The 26257-nt window shown below is 43.5% G+C and overlaps 1 protein-coding gene across 5 annotated transcripts in view; it reads right to left on the reverse strand.

The window, feature by feature from the left end:
• The window catches only part of LOC120384214 (WT1 interacting protein), a 115382-nt gene that overhangs the window by 27351 nt on the left and 61774 nt on the right, over positions 1-26257 (reverse strand). For 4 of the 5 annotated variants that reach the window (XR_005588678.1, XM_039502582.1, XM_039502578.1 and 1 more), the window contains exon 3: positions 6350-6417. Coding sequence is in view for 4 of the 5 variants with exons in the window: in XM_039502582.1 (XP_039358516.1) it covers positions 6350-6417 (68 nt within the window). In the remaining variant the exon portion in view is untranslated. Of the gene's footprint in view, positions 1-2996; positions 3579-6349; positions 6418-26257 lie in introns of those variants that run through there. The other variant, XM_039502580.1, reaches the window with a different exon arrangement.

The following is a 26257-nucleotide window of genomic DNA, read 5'->3' on the forward strand; positions in this document are numbered from 1 at the left end:
ATAGCGATGGTATAGTTCAGGATCTGCAGCGGAGAGCTGGAACCGGGATGTCAAATTAAAAAATGGAGTGAGCCATGCACCTATTGTGTGGCCCTGGCTTGACAGCCCTAGTCTTTAACATATTCATCCATAACACTGGGTACAAGCAGGGCCGTTACTTGCTATAGCATCACTACTGCCACAGCATCAGTCATTCTAGTATAGGGCTTCTTCACTTGTGAGGTGCAAACCAAAACTGGGTCACCAGAATGTTTCATGCTGATGCCGGGCTGACCAGGCCCAATTTGAGTGAGTAGTGCTGCTCCCACCCCCAGCGCCACTCACACAAATTTGGCCCAAGGGGTCCCCTGTCAGGAGAGCAGGGCCAAATCCGAGCAGCGCTGCAATTTTGGAGATTGCCCTGATAGCCCCCCAGGACTGGAGCTGCAGGAGCCACTGCTGTGGGGTAGTGCAGGGTGGACTCTGAAACCCCCTCTAGGTCTCTCCTCTACCCACTGGAGGCAGGACCTGACTTCCCCCAGGATCCCCTACTCCGGGGCGGCACCTTCTTATGTAGTGGGGTGTGAAAGGCACTCATCGTTCCTGAGCCCAAAAAGGTTGGGAGCCACTGCTCTAGTACCCCTTTGTCCCACTCCACCCCCTCTGCCTTATCCGCAACTCCACCAATAGCACTAAACACTTGCAGTGCTCTCTCCCCACAGGTGAAGTCAGAGAGGATCCATGCCGTCAATAAGAGAAAAAAGGTGGAGAACTGAGAAGAATGTACCTACTCATAGTTTTGCTGGGTGTATCTATGTCCAGTGAGGTGGCAAAGTTTGCAGATGATACTCAACTGCTCGAGATAGTTAAAACCAAAGCAGACTGTGAAGAACTTCAAAAAGATCTAACAAAACGATGCAACAAAATGGCAAATGAAATTTAATGTGGATAAATGTAAAGTAATGCACATTGGACAAAATAACCCCAACTATACATACAATATGATGGGGGCTAATTTAGCTACAGCTAATCAGGAAAGCGATCTTGGAGTCATTGGGGTAGTTCTCTGAAGACGTCCACGGAGTGTGCAGCGGCAGTCAGAAAAGCAAACAGGATGTTAGGTATCATTAAAAAAGGGGATAGAGAATAAGACAGAGAATATCTTATTGCCCTTATATAAATCCATGGTACGCCCACACCTTAAATATTGCGTACAGATGTGGTCTCCTCATCTCAAAAAAGATATACTGGCATTAGAAAAGATTCAGAGAAGGGCAACTAAAATGATTAGGGGTTTGGAATGGGTCCCATATTAGGAGAGATTAAAGAGACTAGGAGTTTTCAACTTGGAAAAGAGGAGACTAAGATATAATGGCGGTATGTAAAATCATGAGTGGTGTGGAGAAAGTGAATAAGGAAAAGTTAGTTACTTGTTCCCATAATATAAGAACTAGGGGCTACCAAATGAAATTAATGGGCAACAGGTTTAAAACAAATAAAGTTCTTCTTCACACAGTGCACAGTCAACCTGTGGAACTCCTTGCCTGAGGAGGTTGTGAAGCCTAAGACTATAACAGGGTTTAAAAGAGAACTAGATACATTCATGGAGGTTAAGTCCATTAATGGCTATTGGCCAGGATGGGTAAGGAATGGTGTCCTTAGCCTCTGTTTGTCAGAGGGTGGAGATGGATGGCAGGAGAGAGATCACTTGATCATTACCTGTTAGGTTCACTCCCTCTGGGACACCTGGCATTGGCCACTGTCGGTAGACAGGATACTGGGCTGGATGGATGGACGTTTGGTCTGACCCAGTATGGCCATTCTTATGTCCTGCCTTCAGGTTTGGTGGTGCAGTGGAACTTGCTCATAGTGAATAATAATGATGATAACATCTACATTTCCTCCATAAAGATCTCTAAGTGCTTTACAAACAATGGGACACATTTTCAAAAAATGCTCAGCACCTAGCAACTCCCATTGTGACACTTATGGACAGACTTCTAGAGAGTTCAGCATCTGATATGCAGCCAGTATGCTGAGCTCTTTTGAAAATCTGGACACCTATGTTGTTACTTAAATGGGAGCTGAAATCTTCTGAAAATCTGGTCCAGGAATCGCATCATCACTGAAATGCAGATGCCTCTGGAGCAGAGAGAGCAAACGTACATCCTGCTGCATGACTGCATCAGGAGGGGATGAAGTGGCCAAGGTTGCCAGGGGAAACCTACACTCTTATGAGAAGTGCCATATGTTCTCCCAGATCAGACAGAATATCAGTTTTTTTAGGGTCTCACTTTAAGATCCACAAACAGAAAGCTGAACTGAACTCAAAAGCTGTTCTGTTAAAAATAGCACCACTCTGGTTCATGATCGGACTGCGAGGGGTTCTTCGCCAGGTGACAAGGAGACATCACTGCTCTGCTGACCCTCATTGTCTCTCTTGCTGGGAGGAAGACGAGAGGCAGCGACAATTGCTATTTCTAAGGGTTTGTGGGCAATGAAACATTGACGACCATGCAGCTGCCTCTGGGAATCAATGGAAATGCTACATTGCTGTCTATGCCACAAGCCTGTGTCAGAACAGGGCTTTCCGGCTGAGGAGTTGTTATTTAGATTCCACCTGTGGCCACAGGGTGCTAGGCACTTTCTAAATGCAGAGGGAGACACAGTCCCTGCCCTGAAAAATGCAGTTAGGAGACTCTGTGCTCAACAGCTCATTTTGTTTGTCGCCTGTACAGGATCACACAGTTACAGAACTGCTGCGCTGTAGCTCAATGAAGCTGCCCTAGGATTTCCTAACATGATTTATAACCATATTATCCTGTTCACACTGCAGACAAAAGCCACGTGAGAACATAGGTGCCTGAGTTAGACTACTGCTTGTTGGCATGGCTAGAATGATAATATAGGCAGCCTGAAAGCAGCTCTTCAGTCATCGCCTTTTATGGTTGTAATAGAGGGGTGGGGCCAGAAATTGGCCTAGATCAGTGGATTTTTTTGCTCTAGCTCTGGCCATAAAGGGGCTGCAGCGAGCTAAAGGAGAATTTCCCTGGTGCAGGAATATCGTAAGTGTGGCAGATGTTGTCCTGCTGCTGTCCCCGCATCCAGCCTGGGGGTTGTTGGGGGCATGCTGTCGTGGGAGGAGGCGTGGCCAGAGCACTGAGGGCTGTGCAGGTTCTGGGCTGGGGGGCAGCCTGCAGGCAGTTGTTGGAGGCTGCTGGATGTTAGATTAGCACCCTCTTCCTGAGCGGGGGTCATCTGTGTTGTGCCTGGCAAGGGGCGTAGCAGAGAATCTAGCCTAACACATTTTAAGCTAAACACCTTAAATGTGACCATTTTTCCAAACGCATCCCCATAGGATTATTTCAGACTAACATCTGCTATTGGCATGGTGGATAGAAGCTCCGTCCCTTGGCATGGTTAAAACTAGACTGGACAAAACACTAGAAAACAGACCGTAGGAAACAATCCCACATTGGCAGGGAGGTGGATTGGGTGACCTCATACTTCAGTAGTGTTCCTGTCTCTAACATCTCAACTTCTGTGTTACGGTGACATCCGGAGGGAATCCAGAGTTGAAGCTGCATGGAGATTCGTACCTACAGTGGAGATCAAGCGCTGCATATTGGCTACAGACTTATAGCACTTACTCCTTAAGGGAATGACCAGATTTTCAAAGCAGCTAGGAGTAACTCTGTTCAATAGTTTAGGGGTCAGAAGCAGTTAAAATGGCTCCTTCTCTAAATAAAGGCTCACAGCCTCACCTTTCTTTTAGCTGCCTCTAGCTAATTAATGGCTGAGCTGTAGCATTTTAAACTTTAGGTCCCATGTTATGCAAGTCTAGACTAAAGAACTAAGTTAGAATTTTTTATATATATATAAAATAAAACCATTCCCAGCATTCTTGCTGTGATTTGTATCACAGGAAGCTGCTGGAGGATGTGTTCTTTCTAAAGCAATCGGTTTACAGCACAGGCAATGAAGGGTTCAGAGCTTCACTGTGTCCGCTGGCTCCCCAGCAGCCTCCCAAGGTCTGTTCCTGAGGCAGCACACAGCAAGCCAAGACCTGAAGACCTTTCAGAGCTCACCAGTAAATGCTTCAGCTTCACAAACCTAGTACCCAGGGATGCCTTGAGTGGACCAGAGTTCACCTTAGGATCCCTACAACCTCTGCTTCGTAGGGAGTGTTTGCTGCCAGCCTACCCACTCCAGGACCCCTGTAGCTGGAACAGAGGGTGGGGGTGAGTGCAGGAAGAGCAGCTGCTCAAAAAATGGGGGAAAGAGGGGGGTTTCAGCAGAAATTTTCAACTTTTATCTAAAACGTTAATAAAACATTTTCTGCTGAAAACTGAAAAGTTTTGACCAAAAAGGTTTTTGACCAACAGTTCTGGGATTTTAGCTGAAAGGTTCTCAGTTTTTCAACAAATTACTGAAATGTTCTGAGGAAAGCAGGCACCGTCCATGCACAATTAGTTTAGTCAAAATCCCTATTTTCTATTGAATAACAGTCTCAATGGAAAATTTTCAACCAGTCCTAAGCATAAAGTAGGGTAGGGTTGCCAACAGTCCCTTATTAAAAGGGATGTCCCTTATTTTTTTGTCACTGTACAACAAGATCAGGAGTTGCTGAGTGCTGCAATAAGCAGCAAGAAATACCCCTGGAAAATATAGGTGAGTACTGCTTATTATTATTAATATAATATAGATTAGAATATCATTAATATAATATTGTGAGGAGGGGTAGGGTGGGGGTGCTAAGAAAACAGTTCATTGTATTTCAAAAACAAGGTTGGCAGATTGGAAGATGAAGGTATCGCAAAGAGTAATATAAAACTGTAGGCTGTTTAAAGGAGAAATTACCAGGTCAGAATATAGGGCATGTCTTTGCATTTGAATAAGCAGGTGTTTGGCTTGCAGGAGAAGTAGGTTTTATTGGAAGGGAATAGCATTTTCCAACTAAAACAAGAATTACTTGAAATATGGTGTTTTGCAAAACTTTTCAGTGTAATTACAAGTATTTTGATTTCTCCAGAATTTCCTGTTTTTGACCAAAAAATCAAACAAAGAAATTCTGTATATATTTTAAAAAAATATTGACATGTTTTGTTTGGTGGTAAAATCCCACTCACTCACTTTTTTTACTTTCTTCCCCTTTCTTCCCCTGGAAAATGGAGAGGGTAAGGAGTAAAAACAATGATAGCACATGGGATTTTCCCTACCAAAATTTCAAATGAAATGAAAAAAGATTAATTTCTTTTGAATTTTTTTTGCAAAATATAGTTACCTTTTTTCAACCGGTTCTAGTTGTGGTGACACGTAGGATGGGACTGGGGATGTGTACAGGTAGGTATAAAGGTAGATATGATTCCTATACCAGAGATTTCCTTGATTTTTATGGGTTGCACTGATGAGAAATGCACTTGAGAAGCCCCGGAACTGTCAGTTAAAGTTTTTGGTGTGGGACAAGCATTGTTTGAGGTTGTGTTAAGATATTAATACCCTCATGACATATGGATGTGGGGTAACCTCAGACACTGAGCCTCCAAAAGGATGTTGCTGTTTCAATAAATAGGGAGCCAGATGCTGTAAATTCAACATATTGATTCTTTCATTTGTTATCCTGTAAGCAAACATTTGACACTCCTCTCTGATTTCAGTTCTCAAACATCATCTCATCTTAATCTCGATGACGTATAGAGTAACTGTCATTCAATCAAATCATTTTCTGTCCGTTGAATTACTTGTAGAATCCTCCCCTTAACTGAACAAACACTGTATTTTTGGAACACAGCACAGCAGCTCCATTTTTCTTTTCATGAATCAGCCCCTAATAGCATACAGCACTTGCAAAGTCACTGGGTCTATTGAGAGAAAATTAGTTGTTCCTCCGTGGTTGACAGTTTTCAGCAAACCACACTGCAGCTCCACACAGTTACAGAATAGTGATTAAAACTATGCCTTTAATAAAGCAACACTGTACACAGTGATGACACACTGCAGTCTAAGAAGTCTCCCTTCTTGTTATGATTGGTATTCCCCAGATGTTTGAGTTTGAGCTTAGGCTTGGCAAGCTTTGTTGCTGCAAATCAACCCTAAAGTTTGAACAGCCCGTGTTTACTCTTATAATTTATACTGTGGGATGATTTACAGACAGTTATGCACTTGGTTTGATGGCTACTACTTCAGACTAAGGGCCCGATCCTGCTGCCACTGAAGTCAATGGCAAAACTCCCATTGACTCCAGTAGGTGCAGGGACAGGCTCAAAAGCTAACTGGTCCCACACTACATATCAGCCAACCCAAAAACAAACAACAACAACAACGTTCACTTTTAAAAACAAACAGAAGAAAGGCCTGAAATCTTACTTACTAGGAAGTCTTCTTCACAGTACACTTTACCATTGACATTGTAGAAGGCTTTTCCTCGCAGTCTTCTCCCTGTTAGTAAAATATTTTACTGTCAGAGTCCTGTACTCCATTTCCATAGCAAGAGTCTCCAATACGAAGGTGTTTTTTTTAAACAGATGATGCACTGAACACCATCAAGAATGATATGTTCAACATTTGACCTCAGGGGCACTCCCTCCCCATTATTTCACTTTTCTAATTTGCATTATTACCTAATATTTATATTACGATAGTGCTCTGTACTCAGTGGAGATTGGGGTCCCATTGTGCTAGGCATTCTACAAACCCAGAAAAGAGACAATCCTTGCCTGTAAGGGTCACACTGCTTGAATGCTCCTTTTATTAAAGAACAGTTATTGTCCGAAAAGTATGAAATAAATGTCATGTTTTTACATAACATCTCCAGACACAATTGCATCTGCTAATACTGCTGACAAAAACAGCTTCTGTAAAACTCACAGGTGAGTGTATGTTATGGGTCCCTTGCTGTGCCACTCCATAGAGGTTATGAGTTGCTACAGACACCTACTAGAGACTTGTGGCTTTTTAGCTCAAGCTGTAGTAGCTCTTAGTTTTAGTTTTGAAGTTCTGGGTTCAATCCCTGGTGTGTCAGCCAAGATGGTGGCCATCGCATTTGCTCCTGTTATCATGTCAGTGCCAATGCAGCTAACTGAGAGTGGTCTGGATTGTTCATCATCAACAAAACTGACAGCTAACTTCTAACTGCAGGATCTTTATTACTGGCCATGGCCAAACTTTATTACCCAGCTTGACTTTCAGATCCCAGTATAAGAAATTAGAAACAAAAGCATCTTAGCTAACTTGAAAAACCGAGAACATTTTATTAACACCCGCAAGCACCTTAAACTGGCAATATGCACAGGTGATAGAGGGGGGAAACAGATCTCAATTTCAACCTTTGAGGGCTTACTATATTATGAGTAGCAGTTTAATTGTATTTATAACATGTGTTCATCAATATGAACTCTGGACCTCTTTACAGTTTAAAAACATAGGACAGGCTTCAGATTAATCTCAACAAACACTGTGATATACAGGAACTCAAAACACCCACAACCAACCAGTCATTTAGACACAAAGGGTCTGAGTCTCCTCTCTCTCTCTCTCTCTTTCACACACTGGCATAAATCAGGAGTTATCTCAGTGTCAAAACCTGTGTGCATAAGAGAAGAATCAGGCCAAAGGAGCCAAACTCTTCCTGTTGTAACTCATCTCCTCGCCACTGAACTTTGTTCATCACCAGGGATTTATCTGGCCCAAGCTACCACCCATTCTAGTGTGCCCATCAAACCATTAAGAGGCAGTAGCTTAGGTAAAGAGATGGCAATATGCCCTGTTAAGGGCCACACACAAGAAGCCATTTGCAGTGCACAAAAATGTGATTGAACCCACCGACCTATGAACAATGCAAGGTACCCTATGCTTACAGGCCAATGATGACGCTCTTCAAATACACTAACTATATATACTGAAACCACTTTTATTGTGTAAAACATGCACAATTCCTCCCCACCCACCACCCCAAAGGAACAAACTTGGATACTCACAGACCCAGAAAAAGAGTAAGTTCCAGAGGTGAGGCGCTCCACCATAAACACGGGCTACCAGCCACCAGGAGTTTAAATCTGAGGGCTGTTCACTGGAGAGTCAGTTAGCAGAATGCAATTGAGGGGGAGGGGAGAAATCTTTACAGTTTCTCTAAACAACATTGAGGAAAATGCGATTAATTTTAAATGTTTAAAAGTGTCTTTTAGAAACTGCTGCTGTGCTCTGACCATGGGAAACTGTGTATGGCACAGAGACATTTGGACCTGAGCTGACACTTTTGGGAAATCACATGCTGTATGTGGTTGTCTGGGGGTTTACTGGCATAGCCAAGGGAAATGTTTCCTTTCAATACAGATTCCTGAAGTGTAGCTCTCACAAGCTGCTGTCTCTTGGTGCCAGTAGGTAAGTGGACACTCGTGTTTAAAGTCCCTTCTGTAAAATGGGTCCATTCATGGAAACAAAGTCATTGCACTATCTGACTGACTTATAAACCTTCAGCCAGATTACTGTTCAGTAGATAGACCCTGTGACGTTATTGATATAAACTGGGACCATATAGAACATGGTTTGCAACCAAGGTCCTGTAGTGGCATCAAATCTTATGTAAATGGGGTCATATAAGGTGTCTAAGACCAGGTTATGGGTTGCTGGTTATGATTATGCTGTCTATATGTATGTAGCATTTTGTAGTTGAAGTTATAAGTATTGGCTCTATACTGTCTGTATTTTGTATTTGTGCTCTGCTTCTGGGTGACACCCCAGACAAGTTGGTGTCAGCTCTGCCTAGCCTGCTTGATGGCCCATTAAGGACCATCAGCTACACAACTGACCCATGGAGAGAAGGCAGATATGCCTTGTAACTCAGCAAAGTATGCAGGGACTTGCCCATGTGACTCCAGACTCCATTTTGCTGTAATTTTCCACTGTAAGAACAAAGAGGTTCTTACACCTGGAAAAGCCTATATAAGGCTGATGCCTCATCTCCATCTTGTCTTCAATCCTGCTTCTTACCTCTGGAGGGACTTTGCTACAAGCTGAAGCTCTACACAAGGGACTGATGACCCATTCCAGCTGGGGATGTACTCCAGAGACTTGATTTGAACCTGCAGTTTATTCCATCACTGCTACAAGCCTGAAAGAACTTTGCCATTACTCTATGTAATTGATTCCATTTAACCAATTCTAGCTCTCATCTCTATCTTTTTCCTTTTATGAATAAACCTTTAGATTTTAGATTCTAAAGGATTGGCAACAGCGTGATTTGTGGGTAAGATCTGATTTGTATATTGACCTGAGTCTGGGGCTTGATTCTTTGGAATCGAGAGAACCGTTTTCTTTTAGTGGGGTGTTGGTTTTCATAACCATTCATCCCCAGGACGAGTGGGACTGGTGGTGATACTGGGAGACTGGAGTGTCTAAGGAAATTGCTTGTGTGACTTGTGGTTAGCCAGTGGGGTGAAACGGAAGTCCTTTTTGTCTGGCTGGTTTAGTTTGCCTTAGAGGTGGAAAAACCCCAGCCTTGGGCTGTGACTGCCCTGTTTGAGCAATTGGTCCTGAATTGGCACTCTCAGTTGGGTCCCGCTAGAACCACATCGTCACAGACCCTCAAGAGGACCATTTACAGGAGTATTAAGGGACAATTTTTCAAAGGCATACGTGTGTTAAACTGTGCGCACTGTCACGCACCTGATTCTGCCTGTGTGCACAAAACGAGGCTCTTGACTGAGTGCAGTTACTCCATCTGCATGTGTGTGTGAATTCAAATGACCTTTGACAATTCGGTTCTCAATGTGAACTGACTCCAATAGATCCTCACTCAAAATGCAACCTGCAGCAGATGTACTGTGGTGTTAGGGAACAGGCAGGCAGCAATTTGGAAGATTACCACTGTGAGGACACAGACCATTAGCCTGAGTGACAGCGAGAGGCTCTTTAGAGCAGTCGTACCTATTGGCTAGCTCTCCTTGTGATCATCTGAAATTTAACCCTTTAATGACTGTGTGCCATGTAAGCGGTGAACATGCTGCCTCTTGGGGTGTGGGCCAGGTGTAAGAACTGTCCTTCTCTCCCTATGTCACCTACCACAACTCTCCACTCTCAGTGATCCTCGTCTTCTCCCCGGTCATCCTGGCTTGGCTGTTGTAACCCTCCAACCTGCCTCTCTGCTCTGCTTGCAGAGGTGGCTCCCAGATACCTCTTCCTGGCATGTTCTCCCCACCGCCCAGAGCCTCGCCATTCCCTGAAACCTGCTTCCTATCCTTGCCCTGAGAAGCCAGGGCACAGCTGTCACTGCTCTCCCTCCTCCCCTATTCCACGCCTCCTCCAGCAGCCAGATCCAGGCCTGAACCCTCCTTCCACCCTACCTGACCCCTCAAGATGAGGGATTTGGCTCCTGGAGCCCTAGTGCCTGCTCCTCATCTCATCAGTTGCTGCCCCCTTCTTCCTTCACAACAGCATCACCAATCCAGTTGGTCATCCCATAGCCCACTCACAAAATTCAGTGATCCAAGTGCATTCACCCTCCAGGGACAAAAAACCCGAATCACTGCAACCACTCAGGCTCCAGTCACCTGTAACCTGCCTTAGAAACTTTTTCAGGCCAATGTGCTTGCTTTGTGTAAAAGAGACAGTACCCTACATGTGTCACCATCTGCCAAGGCAAGGATCTCAGCCAATCACAGACCGGCCACAGCTCACCGTATCCCCTTGTAAATGGCACACAAATCTGTGCTGACAGGACACAGCGCTACATGAGCAGCTGTCTTGTTCCTTTCCAGGCAACTCTTTCTCTCACATCCTTACCACCCACCCTGACAATTACTCACCTGAGTCCTGAGCTCAGCCTGAGGTCAGGGAACAAGGAGGCACTGGTTACATCCCATCCCCCTCCCCGGCTTTCAAAACCACACAAAGCATGACAAAAATGATTTTTGTGGTAACATGAAACTCTCTATTTTGCTTGCATCTTTAATCACCCAGTAAAGCTCTTTACTGCCTCATACACTGTACTCCTCCACCATCCGTATTATCCCTTAATCACACAAGCCACTGGGATCAAGGCAACATCAAAGCCTGGTTTCCATGGGTCTCCTGAAGTGTCACTCTGCCTCATTCTAAAAGTGTTTTTGCCAATCCTCTGCCTTGCCCCTAAACACATGTGGCTTGTGCCAGCTTGTGGAGGAGTTACACCCACTGTGGGCCCAGGAGCAGGAAGCATGCGTTCATCCCTAGTCACTGGGAAGATGGGGGTGGGAGCGACCGGCAAGGAGTTACAAAGGCTCTCTAAGGACAGAAAAAAACTCAAACGCTGTTGTCTACCCAGATGTGTTACCCAGTTCAGAGCCAAGTGGCAGTCACAGATCTAATACCAAAAAAAGAGCTGCTGGGTGGTTCTTGACAGGGTGACATGGTTGTGCACACCCTCTGACTCAGAGCTGGTGGGCATAAGTACCGCCACTTCCTTGCTTTCAGATGGTAGGAATAAAGTGGCCTCACTACAGCCAGGGGCTTCTGCTTGTCCACTAAGTAACATTCCCATGTTACACACAAGGATGCCCAACCTGTGAGCCGGCGCAGAAAACTCACATTACTATTTTAAATGGTCAGTCTCTCTTTCTCGCCCCCCTACACCCACAGTCACTGTCACCAGCAGCCCAGGCAGTGAAGTGCCTCAGCCTGATGTGATCTCTGCAGGGAAAGGAATCCTCCCCCCAGGCCATGGCAGCCTCCTGGTGCAGAGTTCAAACGGGTGTCAGGGAGAATGGCTGTAAACCCATGTTAGTACTGATCCACCAGCCCTGCTCTGTACTCCAAAGTGCCTTTCATCCTGGGATACAGAAAGCCCTGCAGAGCACAGCTCCATGGAAAGTCCCCAAACCCAACCCCAATTTTTTTCCTGTAGCAAAGCACAACTGAAGCAGTTCCACTGCATCAGGACTCTCCAGGACTGCAGAGGAGGGAGCATGATGTGGCCCAGAGCAAACTGAACCAAAAAAACCCCAAATGCGCTTCTCTTACTGAGCACTTGACTGGCTGCTAGTCGCCCTGTGAAATAATATAGCTTCAGCAAACCAGAGCACAGGAAAACTCGATCATTAGTGGCTCACCACTGTGTGGCAAGTTTTCACCAACTGTACAGCATGCAACCCCTTGCAGCCTGATTAGACACTACTCTCAGAAGTTACCGTTCCATATGCCCACAAAGATGGCAACCTCAACCTCCCCTTTCATACAGCTGATGTAATACAAAATATCAAATTCTAAACATGATTTTAACTCAGACTTTTATATAGCACCTTGTATCGCTAGATCTCACAGTGCTCCCATTTTACAGATGGGAAAACTGAGGCACAGAGATGACGTGACTTGCTTAAGCTCACATAACATATGAATAGCATAATGCTTCCTCACCTGGTAAGGAGTATTCTTAATAATAATTAATAAGCCTAACAAGACTTTTACTTTGGAGGAGTTTATTTGGTCAAGGATAATACAATAGTTAACTCATAAACAATAAGTTATTATCCAAACACCACAAACTGCTACAGAACTTTGGTCTCTACATGTGTGTTTCAGAAAAATAAGCAATGATGTGCATTCCATTCACTGTCCTGAATAACTGAATTCAGTACAATTAAGCTTCAAAAAGTCAACAACTATTAGTCCAAAAAATACCTGCTCAGTTTCCCCTTCCAATGACTATATCGGTGTGTCCCACTGCAGGCTACTGTCCTCTTTTGCAGTGTATCGTAACCACTTTCTAAAAGTCAGAGACTGACAAAACCAGAAGCAACCTGCAGATCGATCACTAAATCAGCTATAATAACTGGCCTGGCCTAGAGTCCATAGCTGCTTGTGGGACTTTTTGTACCACCACTACAGTTGTGTTTCATAAACACAGGGCTTCCTTCCTCCTTCTGTGGTTTTAGCTGGATAGAGACCCTGGCACGTCTACCTTGTCTGACCAGTTTTCAACAGCACAGAGGAAGCGACTCTCAGTTTCACACCTGCCCAGTACCAGAAAAACAACAGGTCAGCCTGGGACGCAACCTGTTTGTTGTGCAGGTAGGCATACCTGTGGTCGCTTTAATCTCGCTAGCCTGGGTAAGAACAGCAGCATAGATGTGGTGGCACGGACTTTATCGCAGGCTATCTACCAGAGTACAAGCTGCCAGGGTGCCTGGATATGCAGTCTGATTGCTAGCAGGTGCTGAAGCCTGAGCCACCATATCTACACTACCATTGTTACCTGTGCTAGTTTGATTAAAGTTAGTGTGGCTATGCCTACCCATGCTACAAACACACGTTCACTTGCAGTGCAGACTTACCCAAAGAGACTGCCTAGTCAGATGCCCTCAGGCCAAGCAGTGGGGCTGGACACAGGGGCCGTTGGCCTACAAAGAGTGCAGAGTTCCTACAACACATGCTCAAAAATGCTGAGAGTTATGCTGAACTCAAGGGTCTTGATGTGGATTCTCTGGTCATTGAGCACATCCAGGTCAACAAGGCCCCCAAAACGCCCGGGCAGAGCTCACGGTCGTATCGACCCCTACATGAGCTCCCACTGCCGTATTGAGATGATCCTCACTGAGAAGGAGCAGGTTGTTCCAAAGAGGAAGTTGCTCAGATGAAAAAGGACTTTCAAAAGAAGCTGCAGAAGCGAAAACTTATGGCTCTGGATTAAATCTGACATAACAGATGTACATAAATAAAAAAGAAAACTGATAAAAAATTTAAAAAAAAGATTATCTACTGTTGACACCGTCAGCCCCTGCTCCCTCCTGCCTTCCCCACACCTCAGCTGGTGTTGACAACAGTCAAACTGTTAGCAGAGATGGGACAAAACTGGCTTTAATACTGTTACAGAAAGCATGATCTAGACCTAATGAAACAAAATGTGATTGAGACCTAGTTGCAGTAGGTCTCAATGAAGCTTTTTGTAACTCTGCTGAAAATTGTCCAGTCCCCTCTATGCTAGTAGATAAAGCATTTTCAGTGCCATTTAGGAAGGGAAAACCTGTTATCAGCAATGCGCTAGTTGTTCAGTGTAGATGTTAAGCTGCCTTTATTAAGTCACAAACTCTTAGGCCACATCTACATTAGCACTTATGTCGGCAAAACTTTTGCTGCTCAGGGATGTGAAAAAAAACCCACACCTCCGAGTGACATATGTTTTGCCGTCACAAGCACTCATGTGCACAGCACTATGTCAGCAGGAGACGCTGTCCTACCGACACAGCTATCACTGCTCATTGAAATCTCTCTTCCATCGGCAAAACGCGGCTACATGAGCGCTCTTACAGTGGCACAGCTGTATTCATACAGCTGTGCTGCTGTAAGCTTGTAAGTGTAGACATGGTCTTAGTTGGGCAGGTTCTGATCTTAGTTACACGGGTATGGGTGTAACTGAAATCAGAATTTGGCCCAGCGACTCAACCTCTCCTGTGAAATGGGGGTAGTAATAGCTCCCTGGGTCACAGGGCTGTTATTAGGCTTAATTACTACTTGTAGAGTGCTTTGAAATTTAGAAGTGCTAACTATTATTATAATGTGTGTAAAATTCTTTCATGAGTAAAAACATGCACGTTTTGGGAATTATAATAATTGACTACTGTTGTAGTATGAGTGAGATCATATGAAAAGCCCGAATTGTTTGCCTGACTAATGTTGGTTAAGAAGACACCACTCTTTCCAAATAATGGGAATGTCATGCATCTAAACTTCAGCCCCCTGGACAACACATGACACACCTCCAACACTATCTGTCCATTTGGAAGAAAACACATGGCCACACTCCTCACAATCTAAAGTTACTGTTGTGTGGAACAAGAAGCCTATATTTTGCTCAGAAAATCTAATTAGTACATCCTGGTGTGATGAACAGTCAGAAGTCAGATGTGGGTGCATAATTTCCTGAGGTGAGAACAGCTCCCTAATTAAAGCAAATCTGATTATAAATGTCAATTGTTAAAAAGTTACCAACCTGGACTATTAAGCAGAAAGTGAAATCCTCACCTCTGGTTCCTGTTGTCGGAAGTTACAGTATAAGGAATACTCTTGTGTGGGTCTGTGCACAAAGCTGGTGGCGAACTCCCTGAACCTAAAGTTCTAATACCATTTCTCCAGAAGAGGGCATCATGCATTCCCCTAGTCACCCAGAGAGCTTCTGCACTGTCAGCAATACACACACACACAAAAAAAAAGAACCGACAGACAGAAGTGCTAGGGAGAGCTGTGGCTTCTCTATCGGAACAGCTGCAATGCCCCTGTTGCAACTAATGACCAGAAATATAGAATGGGATTTCTCAAAGCATCAACACTGGCCCAACTCTGCTTCCACTGAAGTCAATGGCTGAATGGAAGCAGAGGAATGACTATACTGAGCACTTTGGAAATTGCACCTATAAACTACCGGAGTCCCTGCTAGAAGAGCATGACTTTAACCATGGTGTCCTATTATAACTGACTCCTCTGGAGAACATGAGATACTGATGCAAGATGTAATGATGCATTTTTAGTAGGCATCTTTCCACTATTAATTTTATTTTATAATTTCCACTTCACTAGACATGGAATTACCACACCTCTCTGAGGGATACAACCACTAAGAGTTCTGATTCATGACTCACAAAGCTTCCCAGGCACACAGTAATTCCTGGTTTCTCATGCCTGACTGATAAATGAATTGTGCATATTTGTTTTATTGAGCAATGTAAAACATGGATCCAATTGCTGGTTAGCAGCTTAAGATGTCATCTTTGTAATGAATGATGTTAGGGCAGTATCATTATGGGTCTCCTACTAGCATTTGCATTTGGTGACATCTGAAGGTGTGCATGCTAACCGGACATGTAAACATACACACACAGCCAATTTGTAGCAGTAGATAACGGACTACGTTGCATCTGACTCAAAAGAGAGAAGCAAAGCTCTGGAGTGCTGCACACTGACTCTGGACTAGACTAATAGCAGCACATATGTGGAGTCCAATCTAAAGTTCTATTAGCATTTCCATTGTAATCTTGGGGCCAGACTCTTTGCTGCCTGTCCTGGGAGACTCAGCCCAGAAGGTGCAGCCCAGGAAGAAGTGCCAACCTTTGTGTCAAAATGACCCCTGGCATTAGTGTAGGGCTGCTCTAACTTAGAACAGCCTTACCTCTGCAGTGCAGGATCCCTCAGTGGTTTGAACATTGGCCTGCTAAACCCAGGGTTGTGAGTTCAATCCCTGAGGGGGCCATTTAGGGATATGGGGCAAAAATCGGTCTGGGGATTGGTCCTGCTTTGAGCAGGGGGGTGGGCTAGATGACCTCCAGACGTCCCTTCCAACCCAGATATTCTATGATCTTTCTGCCCACCATGCTAGACCAACACAGCAGAACAGTAAATTGGCCCTGGGCCAGGGGAATTCTTCCCCAGTCCACTGTGTCTCCTTTAGACTCCTACAGAATGTCTGACCAGCATATGGACACCAGGTTCGGTGCCTTAAATTGTGAGCTCTTTGACACAGGTGTAGGAGCAAGAGGGTCATTCCCACTACCTCTCGCAGGGTCAAAAGGGGGATATGTAGGAGCAGGATTTTATAGTTGTACTATGAGAATTAATGTATAATTTGATTTCATCCTGCCAGCCACCCTTTTTGAATGGCAGAAAGGAATGACCCTCTGGGACTATATCTTTACTTGCTATGTAAGGCATCATGCATTCCTATGGTACCAGTCCTGCCAACCTCAAGTATTCAAAAATCATGAGGTAGACCTCAAATATGAGACTTTTACAAATAATAAAAATAATAAGTGTTGGGTATTTTTTATTTGCCTTCAGGTTTAGGGTCACATTTTCAATCTTTTTTCTGTATCCAGGCGGCTAGAAAGAAAGGAATGAAAGCTGAGATTCTCAGGTAATCGCAAGAGCTGGGGCTTTATGTAAAACTCCAAATACCACAAGCATTCAATAAAAACAAGATAGTTGGCAACACTATTTATTAAATAATAACAAACTCATCAATATCAAGGGATCTGTTCCTCATCTCTAAATTTACCCTAGGATAAAACTTAGTAGATGGGTCTCATCCAGGAGGCCCGCTTTCTTTTACTGTCTTAAGAAAAGAACAATTCGCCCTGTGTGTAAAATTACAGAAGTGCCAAGAGGAAACAAAAAGACTCAAAATCTTTTTGAGTTTCTACTAAATTCGCCTGTGGGTTTGTGGCCTACACATCCACATTCCTCCCTCTGGGCTTAGCTGTGGAGATCTGCCATGGAGATTTTCGGGGGGGGGGACGACTCTCCACTGCTTTACCCCATGCCACTGATAGGAAGCTATAAACCTGCTTTGGGCCCTTTTGCACTCATGTGACTTCTTAACCTTGGAAGGCACATTCAGTCCCCTGCAGAGGACATGCACAAGACCCAGTAGCAATGTGAATGCTGCTTTACAGAGGTGGCGGCAAAGCAGGGAGAATTACAAGGATCCAGTGAGTGAAAAAAACCAACAAACCAACCCCATATTGGGTCGTGGAAGGGCATCAGCAAGGGTTAGCCTAGCTCATAGCCTGCACTGCAATCACAGTGCCCCTATAGGTCTCCCTTCCTCTCCCCCCCTCCTCCCTCCATCACCAAGCTTGAACGCTCAGGCTTTGTGCAGGGAAGGGTGAATTTCTAGGGCTTTCGCTTATTTCAGGAAGGGAAAAAAAATCAGTGCCAAATTCCTTTGAAAAGAAGATATTGCATGTTGTCAGAAGCCAGTTTTCACAGGCTTCAGCCCTTTGAAATTTGAAACACTGAAAAGTGGCTACTGTGGATGTGCTGTGTTCTTCTCAAATAAATCTGGCACAGAATTTTACTCCCCTGTTTTAGGACACAACCTGCATTCCTTTCACACCCAGACTCCCACTGATTTCAAGGAATGCAGGATCGGATCCTAAATGTGTGCTTCATGTATACAATAGTCCCTCATAGTTACGATCTATGGAGCAACACACTTTAAAAACCATTTGGAATTGCAGGCTCATCTGACAGGCCCGAATGGCTGTAAAGCTCTTTCATTATTTCAGGAAAAATGCCTGGTGTGTGTATACACACATTTTTCTGGTTCCAGACTGAAGGAATGCCACCCGCCCCAAGCATCAAGATGCAGCAAAATATTTCAGAGCTCTGCCCTGATGGCTAATAAAGAAAGAACTAAATGTAACTTTGCTCTTTAAAAAACAAAACCCAACATATGAGCAGCATAGTTTTACAGAGAACTTTTGTAAATCTCTTTTTAAAAATATTTGAGTTGATTAAAACAAAACAAAGTCTTACATTGCTATTTTTGAGGATGCTGTATATTAAGTTACTAGGCTATTACCATGCAAATCTCAAATGTACAAGCTCCTTACTTGGCCATAAACACAAAACAGTATACATTGTCTTTTCAGAAGAAAAGGTTTGCTGCTAAAATAGCAGAAGCCCTACGTAAATAAGCAACATTCTTTCTGACTGAGGTCACTGACTTGCCCTATTCAATTTCAGCCTAGTCTGGGATTTGACAATCTAAGCAGGGGAGAGGCCCTTTCCTTTTTTTCAAAAGAATGCTGGGATTTTATTTGAAATTTAAACTCTTGCAAACAAAAGGTGGCATCGAACGCTAGAGGCCTGTGAAGGTGGAGTACAGGATGTGTATTGTTTTCTCCCTTTACATAGATTCTTTCAGGAAAGAGCATTCAGAACTTGTGAACAAATTCTAATAAAATATCATCAGGTAGATAGAAAGAGTGGGATTTTTTTTAAAAAAATATTCATGCAGGGCAATCATAGCAAACATTTTCAAGTTAGAATATTAAATCATGTTTTTTAAAATTCTGAATTTAATGTACTCAAATATTCAGACTGCCACCTATAATTAACATTATTTTAATGTGTCTATGTCAGAATTGCAGATTAATTTTGATTTTATGGTTGTACAGCTATTACAAAATCAAGATTCATTTTGTATCTTTACATCAAGCCAGTCTACCTTAGCGAGTCAAAAGTTTATCTGGGCTCTCTGTCTCTCTGTCCATTAGTGGTTTGTCCACACCATGATCTCTGGGTGTAAACAAAAGTATAAAATTATTTAGAGCAAAATTCAATGTATGGCCTGTTGGCCTAACTGTCCATTGCCCTGCACTGCCTGTGGTAATTTCCATCTGTGCAAAGTGATTGAAAACTCCTACCACAAGAAAATGATGGTGTTCCACACCCACTTTGCAGGGTATACCTGAGTCTACATCGGGGCCGATCTGCAGCCAGTATAAACGATCATAGCTCTGCTAACACATCAATGGAGACCAAGGCAAATCTGGTCTTCAGTAGGAAAAAAGCTGTGTTCTTACCATGTGTTAGCTGGCGCATGGTACAATCCAAGTGAAGACAAGGGGGCTGTAGTATTAACACATTACCAGTCAACCGGATGCTCCCCCCAGGATTTACCTTGATGCGCTAACATTTTAAAACAACAAACTGTCTTGTCTTCACTAGGATTTTACCTCATGCCAGTGACCACAATGTAAGCAGGCCAAGTCAAACCCTGGTGGGCGGTATAGTGTTCACTTCGCCTAGCTACATCCTGGTAAAAACTGCCTGCGTGTTGTCTCCACTAGGCTCATACAGCGAGACAGCTCTCACACGGCGGTTATCTTCCTGCAAAAGCCCACCATTTTTGGCAGCGCAGACATAGCTGTAGTACATTGTTTGCTTTCGTGTGGAATTCTCTCTCCCTCTCCTACGCTCCAGTCACGTTATTAAACCAAACTAATGCAATGCTATTGGGACAAGAAGGAACTCTGTGGCCCTTAGGTGGGGGGAGAACGTCGTTATAGGTACATTATGAACCAAAGAGACATTTTCAATCTTTCATGCAATGTGAGAAGCTGAAAATTTGGCAGATGTTTCCTTTCTCTCCTTCTTATGTATTTATCCAGTCTACTCTACCCTTTGTTTCCAGTGGAGGACATAAATTATTTCCATGGATCTTAAACGGAAGAACTTATATTGAAAAAGAATTTATAAAATTTAAGTCAAGCATGTGTTTTAAAACTGAGAAGTAACAGCTTGAGTTGATTTAATAGCTATTTATTTTATCCATACACCCCGCTGTACGCTAGTAGGGGGATACACTGGCTGAGAAAGGAAAAAAGAAAAAAAAAAGCCTCAAACTATAGTTCAGTTCAGGTCCCTTTCCACGGGGCCAGCTTTATCAATAACACAGAAGACATTAATTAATATTAACACCACAGAAGACACATTAAGACAAAGGCAAAGCAAGTCAGAACACTTGGTAACAACCACCAGAGCCTTTTCCAGCATTCTGCAATCCGGGAGAGGATACTCCTTCCCCCCTAGGAAGCTCCCACTACCGCAGCTTTCCTTTTACTTTCATAGCCCTGCCCCATCACCCATGTGACAGACAGGGAATCTGGGCTTTCACTGTAACCCATTACATGCTGGAGTTTAAGGGGTTGTCTTATACACGGCCACACCACCCAACATCTGAGTGCATTGTGATTTTATATCAAAACTACATACAAAATCAAGCTGGTGCTTTCGCAGCCTGCCAGACTCAGGAAATAAAACTCTGCCTCACCTCTTGACCTCCCTGCTCCCATTGAAAATGCCCGGTCACCAGCCCCCTCCATTTAACTTGGGGGCTCTTAGTTCAAGCACATCAACTGATCGCAGCTGCTGTAGTGTCCTAGAGGGATAAGCCAGGACCCAAACTATTTAGAGTTTGTAAGTCAAAGTCAACACCTTGAATTGCACCTGGAAATGAACTGGACGCAGACCTGAGTGGAAGCGCGTGCAAACCACAGAGCACAGATGTAACCGGTATTTGTATTGCGATAGAACCTCGGAGCCTCAGTCAGGAGTCTTGCTAAATGCTGTGCAGACAGACCCTGAAAAGTAGCCTCTGCCCCAAAGCGTTTACACTCCATGTATGTGCTCCCTGTGGGGAATACTGCTAATTCAGCACTAGCTGAAGTTTCCAAGTGGCCTTCATATATAGCTTACTGCTATAATCCACCCTCAATGTGACTATTGCAATAGGTCTCTATCCAAAGGAAAAGGTTGCAACCTTCTAGTCAAGCACTCTTGGTCCCTGCTTGCTATCTGAATTGCCAGAATCAGCTCAGGAGCCAACACAGCCCCATGTTGCAAACTCTCTCAGCCGAGGTGGCTCCCGCATGGCCTCCAGTTCCTTCCCCCAGCTTATTAACATCACCTCTGTCACTTAAATTGAGCCTCAAACTAGCTAGCGCTCAGCACAACTGGGCTCTTGTCTAGACAATGACAAATCTGATCAACAGCAGATCTGATGAAATAAAGACAAGGAGCAGAGTGTCACCTGCATACTCTGTACTCTGAAGGCTCTGCACCCCAGACCACCTCACTCTCTGCTAAGATTTTATATACACGCAGTGCACACAGGGTGGACATGACCAAATCTTGTGGCAAGCTGCAACAGAGATTTCTGAAGGCAATTGCCCAAAACTACCCTCTGAGTCCTCTGAGACAAGAACAGATCTGCACAAGAAAAAGCTTGCTTTCTTCCTGCCAGCAAACGTACGTGCGTCAACTCCTCACCGTCAATGGCATCAAAAGCTGCTGCTGACAAATCTAAACGAATCAGTATGAACACTTTATTTGAGTCATATCCAGAAAGAGATCACCAGCCAACACACCCAGTACAGTCTTTGTGCCGTATATATGTGTAAAACCAAATAGGAAGAGGTCAACCACATCTGAAGATCCCAGGTGTGGCCAGAAGTTCTGTCACTGTCTCATACTCAATTCTCATTTCCACAAAATGGAACATCAGCAACAAGACAATGACGGCTGAGATTCTCAAGCAATACCCCAGCCATTATTTCATTAACTGATGTAAACCCTTTCCCATCTTGAAAGGAGGTATTGACAATCTCCAGCAACAACAGACCTAATGACGCCTTGCTGCACTTTGCCAGCCACTGACTTGGGACTACAGCTGTGAGCTAGACTCAAGCACCCCACACACTTCAGTGCGTGACACTGTTTGAAGCTCTGCATTTGTCCATTCCCATAGGCAAAGTTCTGCCAGCATGGAGGGTGGCGATCCTGTCCCAGTTTAAGAGGTCTTAACAAAGCAGATAGAAAGTTCTTAATAGTGTGAAATACTCAACCCTGAATTTGAATAGAGGCTTCCCAGATTTACCAGGCACTTTGTCACTCAGGCCAATTGCTTTGATTCCCATAGTAAAGGCAAAGCAATTTTCTTTGCTTCTTATATACTCAGTCCTTCAAAAATTCTTTATCTTGCAATCAGTCAGATTCAGACTGTAACTTCCCCCACCAGCCTCCCAGCCACCTTCCCACTCCCTTCATCTGTCAGGACCCATCTGTATACCATGGTGACATGGGAGAGTGAAGCAGAGGAAGAGGGGACACCACAGCAATAGTTGAGCACAAAAGAGCCTTTGAGAATATTGATAGAGTGGTTTGTTAACCGAAGAGCACTCTCATTCAGACCCATCTGAAACCGAAATGGTTAAGGAAGCTTAGGAAAGCTTCAACACCCTGATAAACTTTTGAAATAGTATCACGACAAATAGCGGAACAATAAAACAACGTACAAGCTTTCAGAAACACATATTCTTAGTTACAGAATATTTACTACTAAGTCAATTATTTATTACTAAATTTTAGGAAACAGACCGCAGTCTGCCAGCTCAGCAACAACAGAACAAACTCTGCTTTTATTTACACTGGTGTAAAGGTGGAGTAACTCTCTTGAAGCCAGTGATGTTATTCCAGATTTATACTAATGTAAATGAGAGCAGAATCTGGCCTATGATCTTTGATATCTATCTGATCACCTTTTTTGTGTGTTTTGTTGGGGTCAAAAATGACTGACAACTATCTTAATTAAACATACTTTATGAGCAACGAAAAGAGAGTTGGAGTTTGGCAGGTCACCCAATGTTTTTTTTAAATCAGAAAACTGTCCTCTAAAATGGACCATGCTCAAGTTTCTGTGAAAAAAAAAGATCCAGTCTTCACCTTTTTGGACGATATTCTGAGGCTATGTTAAAACTAAAATACATGCAACTTTCAAGACACAGAATAAAGAGCTGCATAGGTAAGACTCTGATAGTATGCTCACTTCTTTTGGCACTCAAGTACAATAAGGATATTGTTTCTTTAATACTATTCTTTTCTTTAAGAAGTATGTGAGGTTTCAGCCAACTCTCCCTAACGATTAGTTCAGGATGAATGTACTTAACTCAGGATTCAGCTGGAAAGAACCCAAGTAGATGCAATCAATTTTCCACTAAATCCACTTCCTTCCTCTCTTCCCTACCCAGCATGAGCCATCAGCCCACCACTAGCTATAACCAGTCATGGGTGACTAAGACAATGAAAACCTCTGGATGTCTTTCAGCCTCTCTATCTAGCTTGGCCACTCCCTCTTTTGATTTTTCCAGTTTTCCATATTCTCATATCCTATTCATTAGCCCAAACCAAAATGCAGATACATCTCTACCCCGATATAACACGAATTTGGATATAATGCAGTAAAGCAGTGCTCTGGGCGGGCGGGGCTGCGCACTCTGGTGGATCAAAGCAAGTTCGATATAACGCGGTTTCACCTATAACGTGGTAAGATATTTTGGCTCCCGAGGACAGCATTATATCGGGGTAGAGGTGTATTTACAAAACTACAGTAGCCCACAAACAGCAGACTTAATGGTTGTTATAAAACCATGGGTTCAATCATCAAAAAAATGTACGGAATCAACTTTGTAAATTCTACTAATACTGAAGTATCTTCTACCTTTATACAGCAGATAGTACATATATAATCACCATAACATCTAAGGTTAGTCCAGTGAAAGATGTCAGTAACAGAGTTCTTTATACACCAAACTGCTCTTAAAAATATGCTAGCGTGTTTTAATATTATAAGCTGCTGGTGTGAATATGCTATTGCTGTGTTTTAATAGCCCCCCCATAAAAAAAAACCCAATAAATCTAAGTCAAGTAAGATTGCTGACGCTTTTCCCACCAAGCTCAAGTCCCCTTTGAGCCACACTGCCTGAAAGAAGAACATTTGTAAAGCCAGCAGATGATTTGCTACTAGTATTAACCCAGGGGTAATAAAAAATATGTTTTTGACTCTTTTGAAAGCAAGGCTTAGAAAATATGATATCTGGCTCTAATCCACACACCTTCTTGGGAGTTTAACTGGATGATCCCCCCCTCCAAAAAGTGTGCAAATTCCCTTCATTAAATAACTCACTGAAACAGCAAACTGAGTCCCTGTTGGCTATGTATTCTTTAAGCTACTTTCCTTTTGTCTTCTCGGAAGACTGCTGGGCCGGTAATACTGATCCAGCAAATTGTTTCCATAGGTTTGATTTTACATTACTGCAGATCTTAAGGTCAATAACCCACTGACTTTCTCAAAGAAATTATTTGGGCTATTTCCAGGCAGGAATTTCTCAGGGATCTCAGCTGGAAGAGCTACAGTACAGAATACCTAGTCAGTACATTGAATTAAATGGTCATAGTCATATTACCATATCCAATCTGGTACTAAAAAGGAGGACACACTTCTGCGTTAAAATTCATCGATTATCATTTAGACATAGCTATCAAGTATTAACAATAATGAACTGCAAATCCATTCCTATTTTTGCAGGAGCGTTCACTTTAGATGCCTTTTGCTCTCTGCAGTATATGCAGAATTAAAATGTCTAGCGGACCTTTTGCTGTTGGCTTTATTCTGCATATGTGCAGGACAAGTTTGAGTCACACATAACACTTGAGTTAGTGAAGACTTTAGAAGCCAACAGACTAGCTGGTGATTTTATTTCTTCCTCCAGGAGACATCTGAAAACAGGTTCTTTGTTCCTTTCACCTGCTCTCGCGGTTTATTACCCACTTGAATTCATAATCTTGCTAGTGCTATCACAATCATGTATTATCATTCATAATAATGTATTGCGCCCTAAGTTTACACGATGCCTGATAAAGAAAGTCTGTGCCCTTAAGACTTTACAATTTAAGATGGATAAGTAAAACAGGAGACGAACCCCGGCATTATAGCCCAGGGAAGGGAGAGTGATGAAAATTTACTGGTGAGGAAAACAAGGAAGAAAAGTGAAAGAAGTGAGTTTGAAGGAGAAAAGGAAGGAAGCGGGAGACTGTTCCAAGCACAGGATTTAAGGTACAAAGCGAAGTGCATGAAACAAACAAAAGGAGCAGTACCCTGAGAGGATAGTGAAGCGTGTACAGTGTGAGTGGGTGAGGAGGAAGAAACAACACCTGAGATGTAGGTGAGGAGGAGACTATGTAGCGCCTTGAAGAGGAGGAGTATGAATTTGATGTGCAAAGACTGAGGAAACCATGGAGGAATGAAGGAGGGGGTGGGAGGTGACATGGTCAGAGTAGCAGGAGAGGAAATAATTTTCAGAGTAACCAGGTTGGAAGAGGCTTGTCACATAAAAGTAGAACGTAATGGGGACATAACACGTATTGGGCCAGATCCTCATCTGCTGCATAGCAGCATAGCTCCATGATATTCTCACTGTACATCTTTAAAGCCTCCTGGTGCCTTGTATTCTTGACACTTCTGCCTTTCCCTGAGTTCAGAAAGTTACAACTTCCTGTGAGGTGTCACTTCAATCATAGCACAGTTTTCCTCCGATGAAAAGAAGCCTCTTTAAGGCCGTTGTAAAACGATGCCGTTATCAGCATGAGGCTGTCCAAACCCCACTGAAGTCAGTGGCAAGATTCCCTTAGTCGTTGGGGGGCTTTGGATCAGGGCCTGTATCTCAGAACTTCAGGGCTTTTCTTTTTTAAAAGTAATTGGAAGACTTTTAGATAGAGCAGCAGTAATAGCAGTTACTGTCTTTGACCTACTGCCATCACTGACCCATGATGCTGAGGGCTCTCTGCATCTCTCGGGAGGTGCTCAGCACCTTGCAGGATTGAGCCCTACAGCATTAAAGATACCACGCCTCATTCTGCTCTTTGTGAAACAAGGATGTGGTGTCAACGCAGTCACGTTTCACTGTTTTAGTTAGTAATAGAATCATTTGATTATTAATGCATCAGTAGGTTAGTGGCTGAAAGTTTGAAATCAAATACCCATGACTCCCAGGGAAGCTGGTGACAATTTACATCTGAGTTAGGCCCGCAGGATGGAGGTCTCTACTTTGTGTATAAAGTGTATGAAATGTTTGTGCACAAAGAAAGCAGACCTGTGTGTCAATCAGTTGCTGAATTTCTGATTGTGCAAATGCTG

Source organism: Mauremys reevesii, linkage group 16 (genome assembly GCF_016161935.1).
Source record: "Mauremys reevesii isolate NIE-2019 linkage group 16, ASM1616193v1, whole genome shotgun sequence".
Taxonomy (NCBI): Eukaryota; Metazoa; Chordata; order Testudines; family Geoemydidae; genus Mauremys; species Mauremys reevesii.